This window comes from Nymphaea colorata, chromosome 6 (assembly GCF_008831285.2).
Source record: "Nymphaea colorata isolate Beijing-Zhang1983 chromosome 6, ASM883128v2, whole genome shotgun sequence".
Classification (NCBI taxonomy): Eukaryota; Viridiplantae; Streptophyta; class Magnoliopsida; order Nymphaeales; family Nymphaeaceae; genus Nymphaea; species Nymphaea colorata.
Genome location: NC_045143.1, coordinates 1,576,877 through 1,600,859, shown reverse-complemented (window position 1 = coordinate 1,600,859; position 23,983 = coordinate 1,576,877). Strand labels below are relative to the sequence as shown.

General features: G+C 38.6%; 2 protein-coding genes across 3 annotated transcripts; both read left to right on the top strand.

Moving 5' to 3' along the window:
* The first annotated feature begins 11,610 nt into the window (after window positions 1-11,610).
* On the top strand, window positions 11,611-12,284 carry LOC116255881 (WUSCHEL-related homeobox 3-like). Its single transcript, XM_031631961.1, has 2 exons — window positions 11,611-11,922; window positions 12,003-12,284. The coding sequence occupies exons 1-2, from the start codon at window positions 11,611-11,613 to the stop codon at window positions 12,282-12,284; spliced, it is 594 nt and encodes a 197-aa protein (XP_031487821.1).
* A 4,926-nt stretch (window positions 12,285-17,210) lies between these two features.
* Window positions 17,211-23,245, top strand: LOC116256195 (ferrochelatase-2, chloroplastic). Of its 2 annotated transcripts, none has more exons than XM_031632477.2 (10): window positions 17,211-17,404; window positions 18,056-18,157; window positions 18,949-19,267; window positions 19,676-19,819; window positions 20,052-20,153; window positions 21,019-21,122; window positions 21,249-21,375; window positions 21,763-21,915; window positions 22,329-22,429; window positions 22,616-23,245. In XM_031632477.2, the coding sequence occupies exons 2-10, from the start codon at window positions 18,087-18,089 to the stop codon at window positions 22,929-22,931; spliced, it is 1,437 nt and encodes a 478-aa protein (XP_031488337.1). In that variant the 5' UTR covers window positions 17,211-17,404; window positions 18,056-18,086; the 3' UTR covers window positions 22,932-23,245. The 2 variants fall into 2 exon arrangements, with proteins under 2 accessions (XP_031488337.1, XP_031488336.1); XM_031632476.2 differs by having other exon boundaries at window positions 17,211-17,485.
* The last annotated feature ends 738 nt before the right edge of the window (window positions 23,246-23,983 follow it).

Genomic DNA, 23,983 nt, shown 5'->3' with positions numbered 1-23,983 from the left:
TAAGTAGTTGAACTCATAACATCAAGAGATCATGTACCAAAATAAGATGCCTTGGAATTCCAATAGGTTCTCAGATTACCAGACTGCACTTTTTGGTGCATAATCTTCGAAGTCAACCTAAAACTCGAGTCCTCGTCATATTGAAGCAGACGATAGAAATATCCTTTTCGTTATTATTATACTAAAATTCTGCAGAAAATGGAGCAAAGGATCGAACAGCGTAGGATCTTACAGGGGGATTAATGGTACACCATCGTGGCCTCCCAGCCACACAATAGGAAAACAAGTATGCTTTGGTTTTCTGTTATTTGTAATCGAACACTAGCATTTGCAGACTTGGTGCACTTATGTGTGAATTTAGATTACATGATGGACGAGCAAATGCAGACTTCGAGCTAAGTCAGCTTAGAATGGTGTGGCTTGAGTTTTGAAGAGAGCCTGTGTCCATTGGTGGTGAAGACGCTGGTCTAGAGTATGTGAAGGTCTCAATAGGGAAAGGCATAAAAACATCAGGTGTGCCTGAAACTCAACGTAATTTGCATAAGCAAAGATGCATTCACAGAAGATGGCATCTCTGTTAATCCATGAAAATCATTGTTCTTTTAATGGCGGTTGAGGTAAAGCAAGATCTACCTTTTCTTAATGGGGAAAAGCCGTTGAAATTAGTGGGCTTATGTGGTTGAAATAATTATTTTTTTGCTTTCGAGAAATCCACTGGGGCTATTTTTTTCTTTGGTTAATGGAGGAAGTTCGCTATTATCTGACAGAGCAAGTATCTCATCAGGATCACAGGCAGGCTGGCAGCTGCATCTTCCGGGGGAAACCACTCTTGTTTCAGAGTAAGCTCACAAAAAGACTTACCTATCTCACAAATAAGTCTTACACGCCTGTCTTTACCCCCAAAACAATGCAAAATTCGTATGATCCTTGGGTCTTCATTCCTCCCCAAGCCTTCAAGCTGTAAGATTCTTCTGCATTCACTTCTTCGGCACGTCCGTCCAGCTTTCTGGGTGTAAAAGTTTATGCTAAATTCCTTTCATCTCGTTACTATCAAAAAGGTTCCCATTGACATCTCTTCCTCTCTGACTGCTACATATTCACATTGGTTGCAGATTCCCAAACTATTCTAGATTGTATCGACGGAAATGGCACTGAATTCATGGCAGAACACAAACAAAGGATCTCAAAATCGAACAAGTTATCGATGTCTCAAAACATACTTAAACATGAGACTTGAATTTCTCTTCAAGGTGCCCATGTTTCAATACACTTTACCAATTGAGGGATCATTAGGGGACAAATTCAAAGTCAGGTGCACACGAACTTAAAAATTCAGCATGAAATTAGCTGTGACGATTATTGATTAGAAAACATTGCAACACCTTTGGTGTTCAACACCTTTCTGCTGTTCCTTTTGTTTAGAGGATCTTCAGAAGTGTCAGTATTGTTTGAAACTGAATCTGGATGCAACTAGCTTAAGACGACTTTTCAATGTAAACAGGTCTGAACCCTGCCAAAAAACAAACAAAAAAAACTGCATAATAAAGCCAAGTAGATGCTTTATAGGTATACAATCATCCGAACAAGTGGATAAGCACCCTTTCAGACTCACGTATTTATTATTGTTTTTTCTAGGCTTCTATCGGCAACAGTATGAGCCTCATGTCAATTACAGATATGTGATGTGCGGTTTGATTCCTTCTTAAAGCACAGACTGATGTTTTTTAAGATGCAAACAATTTTGTTGTACATTTAACTATAAAATGTGCAGTTATATACAGCAAGAAGGAAAGAAGCAGAACAACTTTCATACTTCCTTTCCCTACCACCTTGCGGCAATACTAATCATACTTGTTGTGATTATCTATACCGAAGTAATGTATATCTTGCATACCCCTTTGTGTCACAGTCTACCATGTTAACGCCAGTACCATGCTTGCATTTTTCTAATATATAGCTAGGATCAGAAATGAGTGGGGCATTAAAGTATTCTCTCTTTTTTTTTTTTCCTTTGGATATATAACTAGGTAAGTGCATAATTTATGTTTGTCGAACTGGCATCTGTCACAATGAGAAAAACTCTAAATCAGGCTGCATTTCATCCCACTTCACGTTGATTGAGTTATTGCTGGACTCGTACGTCACATGGGTGCAGGTATTGGTCCGGTAAGGGTATGGCAGTGTTGGTACATGCACACCAGCTTGAAAATCATAGGTACAGGGGTATGACAGAGCATATATATAAACATATACATTCTGTATATAATAATCCACAGTATATCAAATGGTTGATTGATTTTGCAGAGGGGTTCAGCAGCTGAAAAGAAACCTGCAAAGCCAGCACGAATGGGAAGTGAACTTCTCTCTCTCTGTGGTACGTGAAACTCAACAGATTATATAGAGACAATATTAGCTAGCAAGGAGCGACAGACTTCTAATGGTGGACTTTGGGACTCTGAAATTTACTGCGGCTGCAAATTATAAGGAGGCAATGTCAGCGAACATGGAGACGGAATTCTACTGATGGATTTTGGGTCTGCTGATCCGACTCCAGCTGCAATGAGCAATGAAGGATTCCAATCTACGCAAAGGATTTCAAGACGGCTTATTGAAGATGAAACCTCCATCATGTACTGCAAAATTGAAATATTATGGTTTCAGAACTTACTGAACATCTAAAAATGTTCCTGCAGTGAAATTTATATTCTAAAAACTCTCATTTTATATATATATATACATATATTGGAAAATGGTAAACTACTAGATCTTATGTAAAAGATTTGACTAAAATTGTGTAGACTGTTGATTTTAAAGAACTTAGATGGTAGAGATCAAGATTTTTTTTTTAAAAAAAAACCTAGTTTTGTGAAATCAAGTTTTTCAATGAGTTTTGAAAATCTGGCTTATGTGTTTGGGCAGTACACCTAAAACATAGTTTTTTTATGAATAATAGAAAGGGGAGACGGTTCAAGGTTTTTTACTCTCATTTTATCAAATTAAACTGGGTTGTTTTTTTATGAATAATAGAAAGGGGAGACGGTTCAAGGTTTTTTACTCTCATTTTATCAAATTAAACTGGGTTTTTCTCAAACTCAATTTTGATGTCACCCAAACGCTCCAAAAATACTGTTTTAGAGGCAAATTAACTAGGTTTTGAATCCAAAACAAGTTTTAGTAACCACGTCAAGATTATATATATTTGGGAATTATGTGGAAAACTGTGATTTAAGTATGAAGGAATAACCACTTTGGAAAAACAAAAAAAATTGACATTATATCTCGAAAACATTAATACTCGCACCACTTCAAAATGAACGCTTCTCTCACCATGATAATTAAATATTGGGTTTCCTATCAGCTGTCACAGCTACATCTTTTCTTTACAATTCATTGGCATTAATTTTTTAGTCAGGATAGAAAGACAGGCAGGGATGGTCTTAAAAAAAAACATGAGTTACATTTAAAATTGCATGTAAAGTTAATGCTGCCCGCCCGTGTGCTGGATAGTTGTCAGATAATTAAAATGTAAAAAAAGTACTGCTAAAAAGCTCATAAAACATAGCTAAAGTCACCAGAAACTGTCACCGTATTATATCTGTGGTTAATGTTAATTTAGTGATTATTTTTTAACGACACTTGTTTAAATTTTAACCATCCAACAATATTGGGCATTGGGAACAAGCTTGAATTACCTGAAAATATACTAGTAAGGAGATGCAGTGATATTCATAATATAAGAACAAATGATGAAGTGGCGCCCATGGTATGAGAGTCCTTTTATACCAACAGTAGCGCGTTAAGACGTTGTCCGCCGCTTATTACGGCGATCCACAAAGATATATGGGGGACCTTCAAATCCCCCACTAATACAAATCCATTTATTTGCAACATAAATACAAGTGTTTATTGCACAAATTGTGGGCTTCTTATTGAAATCATCGCCTACCTGGAAATCACCATTTCATCAACCACAGAGCCTGTCTGCAACGGATCCAAATTGAGAAGAAGGCAAAAAAAAAAAAAAAAGTTTGGATGACACCATCTTCTAACTTAATTTTGTAAAAAGTAGGTTTTATGAAAACCAAGTTTAGTATAGTTTTAGAAACTTTGTTTTTATGTTTGCGTCTCACTTCTAAAACTTGGTTTTGAATAACATAAACGGACCAGGTTTTTCACTCCTTTTTTACGAAGCCGAGTTTACCTCACAACAACAATAATTAGTTCTTCATCTCTCTCTCTCTCTCTCTCTAAATGACTAGTTGCTTCCCTCCATTCACATCCAACTAAAAATCTGCATGTTTCTCTGTTTTTGCCATAAATTTATAGCATCAACATTACGCATGCAAGATCCACCAACTAACGTTATACAATGCGGGACATTAAATACATTTGGCGCATGGGGGAGGCAAGGGGGTTCACAGGGGCTTTGGACCCTCCTCATTTTAAAAATTTAAAATTGTATATATAATTTTAAAAATTTTTAGTTTAACCCATACAAAAATTTTGAAAAATTGTATTAAAATTTTGAAACTATATTTCGGCTCCTAGAATCAAAAGCTTTTTACTTCTGCCCTTCACTATGCGTGGTCCGTGGAAAGGAAAAGTACCAAAGTACTCTACTCAGTTCGACAGCTGCTTTCTCTAGAGCACATAGTAGCGCTCCATGGTATCTAAAATTGGTCCTCCATTAAACGTTGGTGAACGTTTTTTTTTTTCATCTGTAGGGCACCAAAGAAACGAGAGTACTGCTTAAAGGGCTTTCACGTGTATGTTGAGTTAGTCCACTGCAGGCCCTTAAATTCAATGACAACAGGCCATCGTGCAGAAGAGGAGAGCCACACATGGCCGCCAGGAGGCAGTCACCTCAAATCCGCCACCTCCGGTGACGCCTACTTGGCCGGAGTAACAATTAGAACCACATTAGCCAGTCAGGCTCAACCCCAGTGCCCATCGGATTTAATTGAATAAGCTAGCAAGACAATCCCTTCACAAAACGGTGAGGATTGTCAACTGTTTGTGCTGCAGAAAAAAATTACTGACTGATGTGTAAGTTGAAGGTGGGGGTGACACCTCAAGACACAGAAAGCATGCCCTGTACCTTATGAAACAAAAAATGGGTGAGTGAAGGCTTCCCTAATGTTTAACTTTTTCTCCCTCATTCCAACACTTTTTTTTCTTGTTCCAAGGAATGGAAGGATCATCTTCCACATTTCCATCTTCTTTCTTGTCTCTGTCATCTGTTTGCTTCCATGTCAACGTTGCCTACCTTTTTTGTTATGCTAATGCCATTTATTTGAATGTACTGGCGTGAGCAAGTGCGTGTAAATGGTAATAAACAATGTTAATGAATCTCGAGAAAGCAGAAAGATCTATCATAAAGGACTTCTTCACTAATGCTAGGAAAAGAACCGTGCCAACTAATGTGTGACTTCGCCTCCATGTGACCCAACTCACATCAGTGAACATATCTTCAGTGGCACCACACAGAAGTGCAGGTAAACTACCAAGATTAATGCAGCGGTTACGAGCTACATTAGTGATTGGCAATGACAACAGTAACACATTGTTTTATGCATAACAGATTTGTGAAATACATAAATCCGCACCAATCTTTAGGGTATAGACCTTTAGGGGGACTGCAAGGTTCCCTGCGCAAGAGTGAGTGCTAATATATAGTTGTGTTTTTCAGACTAGTGTTTGATGCCCAAAAAAGAAAAAGAAGTGTGAATTAATGACAGAAAATGTTTTGTGTCTTTTTCTCCTTCAAGGTAGAAATAGCCACTTATGAGTTTAGCACCTGCCACCTACCACTTTCTCTATGTTTAGATATATATATTTTTTACTTATACGATTGTTGAATGTTTGGCTTTCAGTTTCCTTGTAATCCTTGATATTCTTTTTCGTATCTATCTTATATCCTGGTAACTTTGACATTTTTCCAGTGTAGATCTCTATTTAGCGCACTTTCCGTCTGCCGGCCAGAGTAGATTTTCCGGCCGCTGCTGTTGCGTTTGCATAGCACATGCATTTGCGTGAAGATCAGATTTAATTAAGCTGTCACAATAACCCTCGGGAATCACCAACTGCACTCTGTTTGTTTAATAAATACTTCCCTTCATCCGCTTGATTCCCTAGCGAAGGAGACATAAAAGAGTTAAATTAAATACTCAAAATCGCCGGCTTCAACACGGATCAGATCGTGACCTTCAAGACGAATATGCAAGCAACCAATGTGGTCGGATCCATGATAAATCGCCAGATTACCTTGCTTGGTAGAACCATTAAATCGCCATCAAACAAGCACGTTAATTCAAGCCTTCAAGAATTCCACCAAGTACCTCTCTCGGGAGGCCTAGACGCGCCACTCATGATGTGTGCAGTAACGCCGTGGTAGCTGCGTCAGTGAAGACGAAGACTTCCATTGCAATGGCCAGCTACGCAAGCAAGTCTTCAACTTCAGGGGTCATTTGACAATAGAAATATTATTATTTTTTATTTTAAAAAAATATGGTGTAATATATATATATATATATATAAAGAGAGAGAGAGAGAGAGAGAGAGAGAGAGAGAGAAAGAGCCCAACGTGATCGTGCAGCCCCGCACTGCACAGCTAGGAGGCAATTACTCTTATATATATCTTCACCTGAATGAATGCATGTGCACTTTTTCCTGCTTTAATCCATTTGAATTTGAGCTTAGACATTCGACTATTACCGTGGCTCTTTTACCTTATTCATGTCACTGATTTCTTTCTGTAATGAAGCAATCAAGCTGCGGAGCCAGTTACTTAATGAACCTTCAAATCGCCATGCCGTCATTATGGCAACCATCTATTCATTTACAATGCAGGGCCAGTTAGCAGCATTTAGTGAATGCATGAAGCAAACTGCTAAGATTATTATCAAGAAACTAATACCACTGACATGCATCAACAGCCCTAATTTCATGCACGGAATCCCACGATTGGATGCTAGTTGAGTTGTGGTTTTTTCTGGAGTATAATTACACACATTTGCACATAAATTCATCAAATTAAAGGAGGGAAACTGCCGAGCCACATAAAATATTGGTGTGGGCAGTTGCCCACACCAGCCCCTCGATTTTCTTTCATTTTTATATTAAGGTATTATAATATTTACTTTGTTATATATGTAAGTGCCCTTTGAGATATGAAAATATGTGAATTAATGCTTCCTTAGAAAAATTTTCTCGCTCAACCAGTGGCCTTAGGTACTGTTGGTGTGGGACATTCCATTAAAGCATGCAGCAGGTATGAGCTTCCATTTACGTCGGCATGAAGAAATATGCAGGGTTTAAGCATGGTCTTGATGTATCGTATGCATCTGAGCCGGGAGGGGAGTTGCGTAGTGGGGAGGTAGCAGACTAGCAGTTACTGGTTCTTAGGCAGTAGAGTGTGCTATAATGGCGTCCGTCTACCAGTTTGAGCAGAGTATCCTTGATTCCTATTGCAGTTGCCTGATCAATCACCTCTGGAGTTCATTCAAGTTCTTCGTATTAAAAGAAAGCGGTTGGTCGATATATTAATTGTAAGAATGAATGCACAAGTTTGTCTTTGGTACGTGGTACCACGGGTAACAGAACAGAGCAGGTCTGGTGTGGTGTACCTCCCCGAAGCCAGGTTATATTGGCAAACCAGAAACTTGTGGTTGATGGGCATTGCAATATATGATACGAAATTTCGTACGGTTAATAATGAAAATGTCCTTATTTAAATAAGAAAAAAAAATTTGCAAAGAGAAAAGAGGAAGTCGAAAAAAATGAAAAAAACTTTTAAAAGAACATTTTCTTTTTCACTAATTTCAAAAATATCCCTCTGTTTCTTCTGGCGCCACGTAGACCTAAACTTAAGGGATACCAAGTATGTAATAAACTAAATTATATACAAGAACCAATAAGTAAATAGAAGAAGTTATGTGGGTTTGTGTGGACAACTGCCCACATAAGCAGTTCTGTGCTAAGTATGAGTTTTAAAATGACTGAATAGGCTTTGAGATCCTAGATCAGAGTATCAAACTCTTGGTATCTTTTAACACATATACCTAGACTAGGGGCTGAGCTACAAATTTTTTTATGAGGGAAACCAAATTATAGTTTGAAATAAGAGCCAAAATATAAATATTTAAAATTTTTGTATAGGATAAATATTTTTTATTTAAATTATATATATATATATATATATTAAAGGGAAAGAAGAGGGGTATGGCCCCTACCACTGCCTTGGCTCCGCTCCTATTGACAAGGCATTGAGGAAGATTAGATCGGTAAATTATTGTATTTTATGTTTTATAATTACGCTCCAATCTTTGGATAGATTTATAAAACATTATAGTGTTTTTCGAGAGGAATGAACAAAGCTATTGATGGCACAATCTATGTCAAAACTGTGAATTTGAGATCCACATTAGTATGAACAAGAGGAGTGTGCAGATATTGATCTTGGTTTTAGAATTTCTGTACACCTGTAGTAGCCGTGTAACTGGTAGCTCCGAGCAACACAGGAGGCACAAAGATAACAGAAACATATAATGTCTTTATTTTATTCTCATTCATTTCCGAAAGGTTGCCTGATTTTTAACCCTGCTTTTCCGGCGACCAACCATGCCGCGTTCCGTGATATTTGGAACACGAGATTCGAGAACTGCAAGGCCTTCATTTTCAACGGCATTAACTCTCCTTGCTCCTTCAAGCGCTTCAAAAAATCAATAATGAACAAAAGAAAACCATTAATAAAACCAGAAAAGGAAAGAAAAAATCATGTCAGCGAGTGTCTCTTTCCACTGTCAATATCTCCATTTCTTCCCATATGTGGACGTTGTGTTTATAAACCTTTCTTGTCAACGATTTAATGGGTTCAAAAGCTACCGCGATAATTCCACAGGGAAAACTACAGCAGTTCTCTTACCGCAAGGGATGCAAACAGTGGAACCCGTGTTTGTTTGTTAGTTGCTGTTGGAACTTGGAAGGATACAAAGGTGTACTTTTTTGAATCATAATGTGTACTGGTCAGCATCATATGGTAGTCATCTATATATGGCCCTGCCTAGGCTTGTGATCTCTGCCCCAGAAGAAAAAGAATGATGTGACAACCGCATCAGGCCCTTCATCCAGACATTCACATTTAAATCCAATACCCTCCATAGCTTTGCTTTTAATAGGAAACCGGACATTACTGACTTTTTTTCATCCTCATGGGGGTGAAACAAGTGGGGTTCATTGTAAGAGCGGAGTCAGAATTTTTCAATAAATGAGCTTCAATTAAAATTTTTAAATTTTGATTAGGGTGTTTTTTCAAAATTTTTATATACAACAACTACTGAAATTTTATAAAATTTACATGTAAATTGTTTTTTTTTTAAAGTGGGGTCAAGACCCATGCTAGCTCTACCTTAGTTCCACCTCGTGTTATTGGAGCATATGCCTCACTAAGTCCGCTATAAAACTTTATATTTAATAATTGATTTTAAATGGACCTGAATCCAATTATACTGGTTGATTATAGGAAACTCAAGTCGTTACCCTAAGATCAATTGAAAATATGATAAATATATGTGTCTTATGGAAAAAAAAAGTTTTGGGTTTGCCCCCTGCATGCTTGGCGTATTATTCTAAACATCACAATGGAAAATGCGTATTTATAACGGCGAATAAATTTCACCTCATGGCACTCATTTATTTTCATTTTTATCTTAAATTATTTTACTATTTAGTTTATCAAAAAATCCATTCGAAATTTTAAAGTACTCTTTTTTTTTATATATAGTGTTGAAAATATCGGGCCATTTTTTGCATTCTGGGGAAGACAAAACAACTTTAACCACTTTGGTTATTGCCTTTTATGGTTTCCCAACATGTTGACGAACTAGTGACTAGGGTGTATGATGCATTAATGCACTACATTCTATCAGAAGTGCTATTGTTGTCACCAAAAATAGGCTCCCAATTTGTAGTATGGTGTTGCCATTGGACTGGCCGATTACTTTCTTATCAAACGCATTATGCAGTTACAGTAAAAGGCAAAGCTCTGAATTGGAAGAGTTATTTTAACATTTTTTTAAAGATGGTTGCTGGTATTGGTAACTTACCGAACTAATGTGGGCAGTTGGCCGCATAAACTCGTTAAGAACTAGTTTTTACCTAACCACATCCTATTTGACCATGCATGTTAGATTGCATGTGTTGAATGCCAAACAGGTTATATATTATATATGGCCCTTCGGATTAAGAACATCATTAGCAGCATAACATGGAACTCGGCCTCTACTGAATGTTTGTTTGGCTTCGATCTGTGATGCAAAAGTTAGGTTGTTAGATACCATCTTCGTTGAAGTGGCAGCAGCTCATGCATCTCTTGCATATAGTTTTTTCTATATGTTCTTGTGATTTGTTTAGTGTAGATTGAGATTTAAACATACCTCCACCATTGCTCAAGCATAAAATAGGCGAGAGAGATCCTAAAAGCAATGAACGCAGAGGAATGAGGAGTCTTCGTTTAGAGCAAATATTTTTTTCAGCCAAGAAGCGAGAATCTTAGGGAGTCAAAGAACTACTGTTTTACTATGCATAGACAAAACCAATGACGCCTATCAAATCAATCTGAAAAGGAGATGCTGGTCTCTTTTCCAACAACGAGGGGAGAGTTGTGTCATTTCCTTAACCCTCCCTTTAAAATCTTTTTTTCTCTTTAAAAAAATGCAGACGTTGAAAATCATGCCGGTGCCCTGGAATGCTAATGACTTAAACAACGGAATTTTTCTGCTTATCAAGCGCCGACTTAATTTTCCGCAATTCGGCATTTCCGTGATGCTCTTACTCATTCTATATGTTTAAAGATCTGCTACCTGCTTTTACATTCAAGTTTCTTAATCTCTCTCTTTCTCTCTCTACATCTCTGCCTATAAGTTCAAATAGAGATAAGAGGGAAGTTTTATGCTGCTATCTGCATGTTACAGAATGACTAAATATTAGAGTGCCATTGAAATTAAATGTTTTAATGTTTATATGTCTGTATATATATATATATATATATATATATATATATATATATATATATATATATATATATATATATATATATATATATATATATATATATATATATATATATATATATATATATATATTTGAGTAGTAAATAATGGAGGATGCTGACGATATCGTCTTAGGGAGAGGAGAGGTCAGTTTGGCCAAGCAAGCAAGCAACCACAGCTACTCATCAAGAGGTTATCATTATGCTTTCCGGACAAGATCTCTCACGAGGGGAGGCCCCGCTCTCACTCTCTCTCATATGTACGTGAGAACTATTAATTTCTGTTTCCAAATTTTTCCATGTTCCTGCTGCTGGAACGGACTCAGCAGATCTAAAGCCACTGCCTGAGCCAACATTTAATGAATGTCTGCCACAAAAGGGAGATCCACGGTCTCTCCTTTTTTTTAAACCTCCCCATTCTCCATTCTTGTGGAACAGTCACCTTTCTGTCTCCTTGTCTCCCATACCCCATCCACCCTTAAGCAATTCGTCTCCTCTTTCTCCATAGGCATTCAGTTCAGCTTCTGCTGAGCCAAAGAAGTGTCTTATAGAGAGAGAGAGAGATGCCTCAGGCTTTCTCTACCAGGTGGTGCCCCACATCAGAACAACTCATGATCCTTGAAGACATGTACAGAGGAGGAATACGCACACCAAATGCGTTACAGATCCAGCAGATCACTGCTTACCTCTCCTTCTACGGAAAGATTGAGGGCAAGAACGTGTTCTACTGGTTTCAGAACCACAAGGCTAGGGAAAGACAAAAACTCAGAAGGAAGATGAGCATGCACCTCCACCGTCATTTTCACGTCGATAGAGCTGCTGCCAATTTAGGTCACGTGAAACAAAACCAGCATTTCTTTCCCAACCATGTTCAGGTTTGTTTGTCCTCTCTCTCTCTCTCTCTCTCTCAGTCTCTCTCTCTGATATGATACTATGATTACTCCTGGCCATTCAGGGAACGAGCAGATCAGTAATGAATTTCGCCTGCAAGCTAGATAACACCGGCCGTCCAGAGATGAGGAGGCCGGCGACCGTCGATGGTACTGGACTAAAGCACGAGTGGGTGATCTTGGAGCTGGACCCTGCTAGTTACTGCCGTCCGTTGCGGACGCTGGACCTCTTCCCCGTCACCAGCACCGGTTTGAAGGAAGAGAAGACCGCAGGCACCGCCGCTGCAGCCGCCACCAGCACCACCACCAACCCTACGGCGTGCTCATGTTCCAAAACTACAGACTAAATAATCTCTATCGTTATTATCACGTCGTTCTTCTTGTCATCTATCACGCTTTTGTATGCCGTTTGCTTTTCCCATGATTAACAGACCACTCGCTGTTTCCACTGCAAAATCTCGTCAATTTTTTCTTCTCACTTTTAATATTTTGTATCTAGAGTACAAGAAGGCTGTAGCCTCTATATTTCACGGGTATGTGTGTGTCAGATGTAGCCGCATAGTGGTACATTCAATTGGTGCTGGTAGAGGTCGAGGCCGAACCAGTAGGTCTTTTAGGTGTGACGATATCTTCATAGGAAGACAGAAAGATGGGTCGTTGTTGGGTTTCGAAATTCTCCTGTTGGTTGCATGGCCTTTCCAAGAGTTTCAAATTTAATTCTCGCTCTCTTACCTGCTACGCATGCATGAAATTTTCCAAGATAAAATCAACCACCATGTGTTATATATATATATATACTTCTGCATCGTGCAGCTGGCGCAGCAGATCCTGGTGAAATGGCCGGACATGCCGGCGGCGGACGGCGGGCCAAGCGAGGCATCGATTAACCAAGTCCCCTTTTTGCTTTTTTGGGTATTCCTAAAAGGCACGTCACGTAACTCACAGCGTGTGGGAGTCGGGATCGAGCCCTCTCGGCGACCAAAGTTTTTCGTACCGATTCTCTTTTGTCCAGTTGTTATTAGCGTCAGTTGGTGATTCGATGGGTCAGTCCTGTTCTTGGCAACGTCAAGTCCGATGCTTCGTCTGTCCATGTTTGATTTCCAAAGCTGAGTTAACCTCGCTGCGCGCTCCAGTCTGACCAGAACGAGCCATTCTCCATGTTTGATCATTTATTTGGAGGTAATTTGATCCTCCATGGCCAATGGAGGACGAGAAGGCTGTTTTTTTAAATAAAGCTTGTTTTAGATACGAGTGGGAATTAACTGCAGGAGCCTCCACCAATTAATGAATCCACCGACATTTACTGAATATCAAGTTCATGAGCCGGTCATTACATCATATACTCAAATGAATTAATCTTAATCTTTATATATATATATATATATATATATATATATATACTATGTGTGAATTCTGCCGACTTGGCGAAAACCTTCTGATGCCGAAGGGGGTGACCACCTTGTCACAGACGTCCAGGGGGGGCCAGGCCATGGCCCCATCGTTGCAAATGAAAAAAAATATTTTATATTAAAAAAATATAATTTTTTAAGTGCGTAATGTATTTTTTAGAGTTGAATTCAATTTGGCCTATCCAGATCCAGAGGTTGGTCTGTCGGCCCGCTCCTAAAGAAAATCATGGCTCTGCGATAGAAGAGGCGTGAGGAGGACAGAGAAGGGTTGTCCAGCACTCGCACATGTGCATAGCCGAGCCTCCATGGGTCTGCTCCCAGTTGCTTGACGTACAAATAACAGACGGGTGACAGGACACAGGGTCCGACTGTTTGGAACACATCCAGGCCACACTCGTGGAAGGGCTGCCTGGCCTGGTCGTCCAGCACCTGGACCGCAGCCCGATCCACCCTCTGACCAGGCTGGGGTTGAGATGGCGAACCAGGACGTCTGTTCCGTTTGAATCGCCGAACCTCAGGCTCACGGGGCCGGCTGTGCCCGCACCGTGCGTGCATGTAGTCTCGATTTCAATGGCGTACGTGCAGCTGGCCTCTTTGGAGAAGGAAAATCGAACCTTAAATGAGAAGTTCATATAAAAAAAATTTTAATATGTATCTCTCCTTTCATAAGAGCCTTATACTTCGAGTTTGAACAGTCTCAGCTAGGAATAGAGATGTGGCAGCGTTCGAGCCCAGTTTGAACTCAAGCCTTACAGGACCCAGCCAATTAGCTTGACTCTGAACAAGTAAGTAGATTTGAAATGTGTTCACTTATCTTTGCAAAGGCAAACAAGACACTGAAAGACGCATTTAGTCTATATTGCGAGAAGTAAATGTATTAAACGAGCTCGATCAAACCTAAACGGGCCGAGCTGAAAACTTGGCTCGAACTCAGCTCATTATGGAAAATAACTTTATGTTGTGACTCGAACTCAACTCGTTTAACGAACGATTCGTGGACTCATTTGCACCTCCTATCTCTCCCGCAGCAATGGATGCACCCACTGCCACCAGCAATCCGAGGGTGACAAGTAGCATCACCTTCTTCATCTCCCCTGCTAATCCCTCTCCTGCATATCTACAACTCAATCTCTTTCGAGGCAATTTATATCCATATTTGTTGGGGAGATCTTCTCTTCCTTCCTCTGGAAGATCTCGCATGGAGGAAAAGGCAGGAGATTGGATGGGACAAGGTCTGGGTTTCGAATTCCAAAGGATACCAAGGAAATTCAAGAAGCATGGAGAAATGAAAGAGCCCATTATGCTCAAATCCAGAGAAAAAGGAAAGCCTCTCTGCCGCTCCTTTACTATGAGATGCATCAAGAACCTTAGTAGAGAGTTCATTAGTGCAAGGAATCAGGACAAAGTATTAGCGGTTTTCAAAAAATGAAAATGAGATATATGCTTTCCTTTTCTCTCAAGTCTTCTTTCTTCTCGGCCTGGAATAAAGCACATCCCTTTTATGTGGATTAATCTTAGTGGGTCTAACCGCTTTTTGAATATTTATGTTTATATTCTTATATGAATCCAAATACGAATTTTTAACCAAATCTTGTCAACTCTCAAACTGTAAGAGATTGATTTAGGCTAGTTATTTAAAACTAACTCTGATCCAATCTGCATTTGAATCTAGTGGCACGTCATTTCTTAAATATGAATCCGATCTGATTTCTTAATCAAATATAAAATGTTTTCCATGTCCAATTTTTATAAAATAGTTTGGTCAGATATTCAACCTATACATTAGCACCACTAATAATAAGTAAATCAATGTTATGCGCGTATCATATCTGAACGAAGGCCATCCGATTGGGTCGGCTATCCAATTCAAAATCCAATATTCCATTGGCATTGCTAAACCTCTTAGCGACTCATGATCAAAGGTGCCGTAATTTTGACCGAGTTTGATCCAAGTGCATAATGCTAAACTGGTCCTGGCCCGACTCATGTCCGAAATCGAGGACCCAGAAGAATCCAAAATAAAGGCTGTACAAAGAATCATATGATCAAGGTGAAGTTAGCTGTAAAGACAAAAATTTTGGAGATTGTGAATATTATTGAAGACTTACCGGTTGCAACCTGAGCCACGCCGAGACTTGGTAGCAGAGCTACGTGTGGGCTGGTGTGGGCAGGTTCATAATTTTCATCTGGACTAAGGTTAACACCAGACCTGTATCGACTCAAACGCTGTTCAACCAAAAAATCCTGGCTTCGCCCATGCTTGGATGGCCTGACCCGACCTTTAAAAATTGCATATATAAGCAACTATTTTTTTTAATTAATTGGGGGAGGTCAGGTCAGTGCCTCCTTTCCATTTATTATTATTATTTTTTGTTATTTTACCATAAAGCACAATTCAAATCAAATTAGTTTACACAAAAATAAAAACATTTTTCTCATAGGATATACTTTGGAAACGTATAATTGAAAAAGCATGGTAGTTAAGCTGTCACTTTTCAGTCTTCATGGAACTTAACATCCACAGACTCAAATTAGAATAAGGTGATGATCTACCATGCATTTCCCTTACCTAAGTTGATGGATCATTATTTTCATACCTATCATCTTCACGTGAGGGTGGTTGAGAACATACCTAATACATTATTTCTTCATGACTTCTAAAACCATTAAAAACTTGTTTTTCACCTAATCAACTTTTCACAAAATTGCATTAAATGAGGGTGTACCCCTTTTGGCTTAGCAACAAAAGAACTCGACCTTTTCCAAAAAAAAAAAAAAAAAAAAGGACCTGACAAAAACCGTTAAAAACAATGAAAACGAAAAAAACAAAACCTGCAATTTCCCTCCTTGTTATCATGTTTTTTCTTTTTTTTTTTAATATTATTTTTTATTTAAAGCTTAAAACTTAAGTTAAAGTATTTATCTTCGTTTCTACCATTTTATCAAGTTGCTCTTTATGTTTTGTTTGTTACTTTTTCCTAATTTGAGGATTTCTTCTTTTATGCTTCAGATATTTTAAACTTTACAAAAAAATATCATAGAAAACTTAGCTGTTTAAAACCTATTAATGACATTTGTGGCTATGACCCAAAATAATGTTTTTTTTTTATTAATTTTGATGTGCTTAGTGTTTTGACCTCATTTCATTGGCAGACAGCCGTTGATTTAATGCCGTTTAAGTCCCCATTATGATGTAGAGAAAGAAAACAACACCATATGGTGGGAAAATTGGGGTTCAAAAGAAATGAAGAAATTAAAGTTGGTGAATAAAAAAATAAAAGAAAAGAGAAAAAAAGAAAGGGACTTGTAAGAGCAAATTTGTCATTTTTTTTAAAAATACATTTCTTTCCCTCCCAATTTTGAAGAAATTGGAGATACCCATATTTTTATATACTTTTTCCTTTTTTACTTTCTTTTCTATTCTATCCAAAGAAAGAATAGTTAAACATCCAAACAAGGTTTTCTTTATCCATTCTTCTCCAACCACTCTTCTCTTTCCCCTTCGTTTCAACACAATCTAAAGTCCAAATAAAAATAGATTAAATAACAGAAAGCGGGCTCCTTGCTATCCACGTGGCATGCAGTGGATCAAGGTGCTTAATTTTTGCGTTCGCTCGGAAATCACCAACAGGTGTTCTGACTGCTCTGTTTGACCAGCCGCCTGTTGCGTCGGAGCGGTTGTTGTGTTGACTTTCTAAGAGCGAGCTTTATGCCGACGTGGCACTCAGTGAGCCAGTGGCTTAACACGAAGTTCGACCAGGGGGAGGGTAATTTAGTAATTATGGTTCTCCGGAATAGGTGGAAGGAAAGTTCGGGTTAGGTGGATGCACAAATGTTGACTTCTTCACACGTTTGCATCTTCTCTCCCTCCCCCCTTTGACTAGATCGCCCCCTCTCTCTCTTTCCTTCTCCTCCCTGATTCTCGTTGCGTTGCTGAGTTCTTTCCTCTTTTGATTTGGGGCAACAACTTGGAGGAATCGCGCATAAAGGTTTCTGCCAAACTTCCATTTCAAGGAGCACGACCAAGCCCTTCCTTCTCTCCTCTTCTTCAACCCCTGGTGAGAGTTCCCATTCCTCAAGGCTCTCTCTCTCTCTCTCTCTCTCTCTCTCTCTCTCTCTCCATCTGAAGATTGTAGAAGGTTGGTTCTATCAGAGTTGACGCTTGTAGATTTTGATACTCCTTTTGACTGATCAATCGTTTTTAATTGTCTGAATCGGAACTTGTGCGGTCGTTTCTCTTTGATCTTTGTATTCTCAGTTCTGGACGTCTTTTGTGTTTTTTATTCTGAATATAGTTCATATTTTCTTTTTCTTTATTATAATATTTGGGGAGGTGCGAGCGATCAAATCGAAGTCACGTTTTACGTTGTTGATCGCGTGAAGATTTTGCATATCAGTTCTTTCTTATCCGATTTCTTTATTAGAAAGTTCGGTTGTTCTGTTGCGTACCCATTTTATTTTTGGTCGTAGCCTACTTTTGGCCAAGGTTTTTTCATCGTCTCTTTGATAATGTAGTCCTTTTTTTTTGGCGTTAAAAATGGGATCTTCTGCCATGGTTTCTCGAACTCTTATGGGTGCAGCAAGGGAAATTTGTGTTATTGAATTTGTTTTTGATCCGTTGTGGGGGTTATGGTCATTAGCAACATTTGATTTCAATTATCTGCAGTAGCTAACTCTTTTGATTGATTTCTTCAATAAAATTACCGCAGATTTTATTTTCTTGCTCTGAATACGGACAGTATGGGCTCTCTTGCTGCTGGTGTTTCAAATTTGAAAGTACACGTTCCTTCGGCGAGTCTTAGTTCTGAAAGGTAATCTTTTCTGGACCATTTGGTTCGGCATGCTTCTTTTCCTTTCTTGGAAATTATTTATAAGCAATTGCGATACCCTATGAGAATGGGGCTATATGTACCAAATTTTACATGATCATGTTATGATGAAGAACAAGAGGGCCAACTTAATACTGTCTTCCGACTTCCAACACTACATTCGTTTAGTGGTCATGGTTTTGAATGTCCTGTTCAGTGGGTGATCCAGGGGGAACATCCTTTGGTTGCTTGGAGTTAAAATTGCTGTTGTAATCGTGTTGATTGATTCTTTTTTTTTCGTTATGGTCACCATCTTATTCTGTATCAATGAGAAGCATTAGACATGCACAGATTGTTAACTTTACTGAAACTGGTCTCAGATATCTATCTTAGTGAGAAATAACCTAGGTTTTGTTATCAAAATTTTTTGGACCTTGATATTACCTAGGGCCAATTCTCTCATCTTTGGACGTGCTAAATGCTAATCACGGGTGTGCGTACAATGTACATGTGCTCTTGGAGAGAGAGAGAGAGAGAGAGAGAGAGAGAGAGAGAGAGGCTAAAAAATGTTTCTGCTACTTTGCTTCTTATCGTTTATCACTCATATATGTCCACATATGCTTCCTAGAGAATTTTATGTGTCGCCTGATCATATACGTAGATATAGCAGTTTCTTCTGGATGCTGTTTTACTTTTGGGTGAAAAAAGTTGCCGACACTTAAAATCTAACCATCCTTAAACTTTCTTCTCCTTCTAAATCCCTTCTAATGATGTATTTTCTGTTTAACTTTCAGGTCTACTGCACGTGTGTCTTGCTTCTCTGACAGAATTGCTGTTTCAAGTAGCAGCGAGAAAATAGACTGCAGGCTTTCATATGATTTAACCAATCAAAATGAGTTTTCTGGAGGACTATATCCCCTCAGACCTGTCCAAAGGAGAAAGTTAGTTGGCCAAACTTTTTGCTCTGCAGGGGTGTGTACCCTGGATGGAACCACTTCAGAAGTTTACTCACAAGCTGCTGAAGAGAGGATTGGGATCTTGTTGTTAAACCTTGGAGGGCCAGAAACACTTGATGATGTTCAACCATTTTTATTCAACTTGTTTGCTGACCCGGTATGTAAATCATTCATAAGTCTGTCCCTGTTTGAAACAAACTCGACACTCAAATATTTTGCATTTTTACACTTACAAAGTAGTATACATATGCTTCTCCTTGTTTCCATCTGTTTCTTTAATGCCTGGATGTTTCATAATACATATTCTTCCAATACGTATTATAACCTCCTACAGTAATTATGGATGTGAAAAAGCCAGCATGTATGTCAATTGTCAACGAAGCATGAAACGTGAAGATTTTCATTTTGTTGCAGTTAATCAACTAAGGGTTCTGGTGTATTGTTTCATAGAGCAAGTCGTAGGCATCAGTTCTTAAATTTTTCATCAGAATTTGTTATTGACATATATGCTTCACTTTCCTTTGGATCTGGGACTGATTGTTGACTTTTTGGCGTCAAATTGCAGGATATAATAAGACTTCCACGGCTTTTTCAATTTCTTCAAAGACCTTTAGCTCAATTAATATCATTTCTTAGGGCGCCAAAAAGCAAAGAAGGTTATGCTTCTATTGGTGGTGGCTCACCATTGAGGCAGATAACTGATGAGCAGGTTAGTATTTTCTAGGGTTTGTACATGGTGATGTACAATGTAAGGTGCCTCCCAGCTATCTGGAACACTAAAAACGTGCACATTGACTGCCTAAATTCAGGAACTGCTGGCAGAACGTGCTTTCTGTTTTATTTCAAATTGGCTTTTACCTCGTTTTCAATTGTAGAGACTGTATTTGACACCTTTTATGGCGTACTGCTGAAGGATAATTTACTGGACTTCATTTTGTTAGGCACATGCTCTTAAAAATGCTCTAGAGGCAAAAAGAGTTCATGCAAAAGTGTATGTTGGCATGCGCTATTGGCATCCATTTACTGAAGATGCAGTCAAACAGGTAAGCTGTTTTTCCAGTTTTTTTTTCTGAACTCTCTCTTATTGGTCTTCTGCTTACGGCCTCTTGAGTCACTATAGATGAGTATGCACAAAGGTGGAGTGATTTCGAATTAATATTTCAACGACATAGTAGTCAATCCACTTCGTCTAGATGGATTCACTGATGTGTATGATATAAGTCATGGAAAAGTTGAGTTGATGATTTGATACTTAGTGATTGCCTTTTACATCTTTGCAAACCTCCTTTTCTCAGTTGCTATCTAAGTCATTCTTGAAAATAGTCCTCCCCCAAGTTGTGTCCAACTTGGATGTGGGTGTGCGACCATCAACTGACAAATCGTTTTTCTTTTTTGTTGAATCGTTGATAGAATCATACAAATTAGTTGTTAGTTTTTGTTGTTTATGGACTACACACATGCATGCACACACACACACACACCCACCCTGCATTGGCAACCTGTACTCTGCACCTGTGTTACGTAGGTTACTGTGCAGGTTAGTAGGTTTGTAATTGACTAAGGCCCGCTCTGTGGATTTTGCCTCATTTTTATTGAAGTAGCACAAGTAGTCCTTTCTCTATCATCCTTCAGCTTTAGTGCTTGAAACATGGTCTCTTCTTTTATATTCTTTGGGTTGTAACACCCTTCTGCCTAATTGTGTTATAGATTGTTAGAAATTAGGCAATGTGTTTATTATGTACCCCAAATATGTAATATGCATTCTCCTTGCAAAGGATCAACCTCATGGGCAGATTTCATGGAAATGTTTTGACGAGGGATACTTGTTGCAAGAGTTTATCTTATATAATATCTGTCAATTTCCTTGTTATTTGTAGTCACACTAAGTAACTTATTTTAATATGGCAGATAAAGAGAGACAGAATTACGAAGCTTGTTGTTTTACCCCTTTATCCTCAGTTTTCAATCTCCACAAGTGGTTCAAGCATTCGTGTACTCCAAACTATGTTCAGGTGAAGAACAAGCCAAGAATTAAATTTTCTGTTATTGATCTTACATTTTATGATACAAATTCTCTCCTTTTCAACTTATGTGTCTTAGCAATTTAGTATAATATACTATGTGCCCTTCTGCTACAGGCAAGATGAATATCTAGCCACGTTACCTGTCACTATTATTGAATCATGGTATCAACGGGAAGGATATGTTAATTCAATGGCAAGCTTAATAGAGAAGGAGCTGCAAGCATTTGCAAACCCTGAAGAGGTACGCAAGTGAGAGTGCCCAAAGTGTCCATTTTTTCTTGAGGGTCCTTGAGGGTTACCTCAGCAAACATAGTTGTGTTCTATCTTTTGTTGAAAGTCATCAATTACCTACTCTTTGTGACAGAACACTCTTGGACGGGTCATTAGTAGTTTTGGACTCTGATTGAAATATTCAAGCATTTCAAGGATTTCTGACAATTACATTGTTATGATTAGCTTTTTTATTGGAACCAACTTTTTGCAACCTAATATGTGGTCTTCAATTTGGTTTGGCACTCTGGAAAGAAAAGCGGTGCAACTGTGAAACCTTATTTATGCTTGAATCTCAGAAGTTTCTCCTGTTGGAGCTAATATTGTCAGTGGCTTATTTTGCTCTACTATGGTGCAGGCCATGATCTTTTTCAGTGCACATGGAGTCCCTGTTAGCTATGTTGAAGATGCAGGAGATCCATACAAGGAACAGATGGAGGAGTGTGTTGGTTTAATTATGAATGAACTCAGATCTAGACAGATTAAGAATGACCATACTCTTGCCTATCAGGTAGTTACTGCAGCTAGATTATGTTTGATTATCAAATTGCAAGTAGTTCTTTTCTAGAGTGGATTGCTCTGCCGTTGAAATACTGCGATATGTGTTATTTGTTTCCTCATACGTCGAGCAGATCAGTTGCTTTTAAAACATGATGAAACCTACATAAGAAATATAATGACAAGAGAAAGTGGCAGATATTTTGATGATATTATGTCATTTGAGTATGAAGATTGGAAGGAAATTTTTATATCTTTATCCATGGGATAATGTTATGGTATCTCTGTGGAGCATATTTTGGCTATTTAGATGCTAGAGTTCCTCTGCGTGTGCTTGTATGTGCATATGCTTTGTCTCTGTCTGTATGCATGTATGTACTGTATGTATATTGTTGTTGTTTCACCTCACTGCTACAATATTTCCAGAGTCGAGTTGGGCCTGTGGAATGGTTGAAACCATATACAGACAAAGTGATCGTGGAGCTTGGTCAGAAAGGTGTGAAGAGCCTCTTAGTTGTTCCTGTCAGGTATTTCCTGTCTCTCTCTCCCTCTCCCTCTACCTCTCTTATGCACATGATATGGGCATTGCCAACATCAACAGGGTTGGCACTTGGCAGTTGTTTACTTCTTGTTTCTGATCTGAAAAATGATGTGAGAGACACATTTAGAGGTTTTTTAGATGCTTCTTGTAATGCATTTTTTCTTGATGCCAGCTTTGTGAGTGAGCACATTGAAACTCTGGAAGAGATGGATATGGAGTATAAGGAACTCGCTCTGGAATCTGGCATAAAGAATTGGAGACGGGTGCCTGCTTTAGGGTGCAAGCCTGAGTTCATATCTGATTTAGCAGATGCTGCTATAGAGGCGCTTCCTTTGTCAAAAGCGATGTACAGCCCCAAGATTGCAGCTCAACAGAACGATCCCGACGTTTTCAGATCTGCACTCAATATTTTGTTTGGCAGCTTTATGGCATTTTTTCTGCTTCTAGGCCCAAAATTCATATCAGCTTTTAGGGGATTCCTTCAATGAGATCCAAGTCTAACGATCGGAGTCGGCTCTTGCCAGCTAAATATTTTTGGAAAGTTACACAGAAAGCATAATAGATTCAAAACAAAAGAGAAGTTCATAGAAGGCTGTGAAAGATTTTTCTTTTGGTAGTGGCAGTTGCATCAGCTCAAAGTCCGTGGCTACGGTCCATTTCTGCAAGGGTATGCCGTTCAGCAGTAATCTTGTTGACATTTGCCATATGAGTCGTTATTTCTTGTGAAAACGCTTTCTTCCCATGGTTGGTTGAAGAAAGGAATTCTTTACATCCATAAAATTACGAAAATTTCTTTGTATCATTATGATTTTTACCATTTTTCATCAGAAGTTCAACGTAATGAATTTCAGTTTTCCTAGGAATGAATGAGTTTCATGTGTGCAACTCCTGACGTATAGCTAACGAATTCATATTCACGGGCTTATAATGGAAACACTGACTACTAAACAATAAGAAACAAAACTGTTGCAACTTATATAGATGATACGAAGTCCGAGTGCATCCCTCACCCATTTGATGCTTTGGAGCAAGGATCTAACATGGACAGGCTTGTATAGTTTAAGATTATTCTTCAATGTAAAGTAGATTAGGCTTGGTGCAACATGTATTGCACAACTCTCATGGGATATACTTGAATTTTCTCAAATCCTATCAAACTGTAACTGCATGAATAACCATTGATGGAAACTTTGAAAAAGATTTATTTGAAATTGTACATATAATTCAACATGGACAAATAATTTGAAATTTGAACATTTAGAAGCACTTTGTGGTGAAAAGGAGGAGCTTGTCAGGCTATTCATCATCTAATGCTTCCTAAGAAAGTGCCATTGTGTTTCCAACTATCCATGGTTTCCTACGATAGCCAGGGAATCCAGCACTCTTTTCCCTTTATCTCACCATAACAAATCCACCTAACAGATTTTCAGTTCACAGTAACAATATGAGAGAGAGTTTGGATTTGTGTATAGAGGCGAAGGTGGCAATGTCATCTTTTAACTCCAAGGAAGCTTTACATAGTGAACAGCAACGGAAAATC

Excerpts from the sequence above, each read along its gene's own strand:
- LOC116256195 (XM_031632477.2), top strand. The coding sequence starts at position 18,087 with ATGGGCTCTCTTGCTGCTGGTGTTTCAAATTTGAAAGTACACGTTCCT. Across the intron at positions 21,123-21,248 it reads GTACTCCAAACTATGTTCAG|GCAAGATGAATATCTAGCCA; the intron begins GTGAAGAACAAG and ends CTTCTGCTACAG. Across the intron at positions 21,376-21,762 it reads CATTTGCAAACCCTGAAGAG|GCCATGATCTTTTTCAGTGC; the intron begins GTACGCAAGTGA and ends ACTATGGTGCAG.
- LOC116255881 (XM_031631961.1), top strand. The coding sequence starts at position 11,611 with ATGCCTCAGGCTTTCTCTACCAGGTGGTGCCCCACATCAGAACAACTC. Across the intron at positions 11,923-12,002 it reads TCTTTCCCAACCATGTTCAG|GGAACGAGCAGATCAGTAAT; the intron begins GTTTGTTTGTCC and ends CTGGCCATTCAG.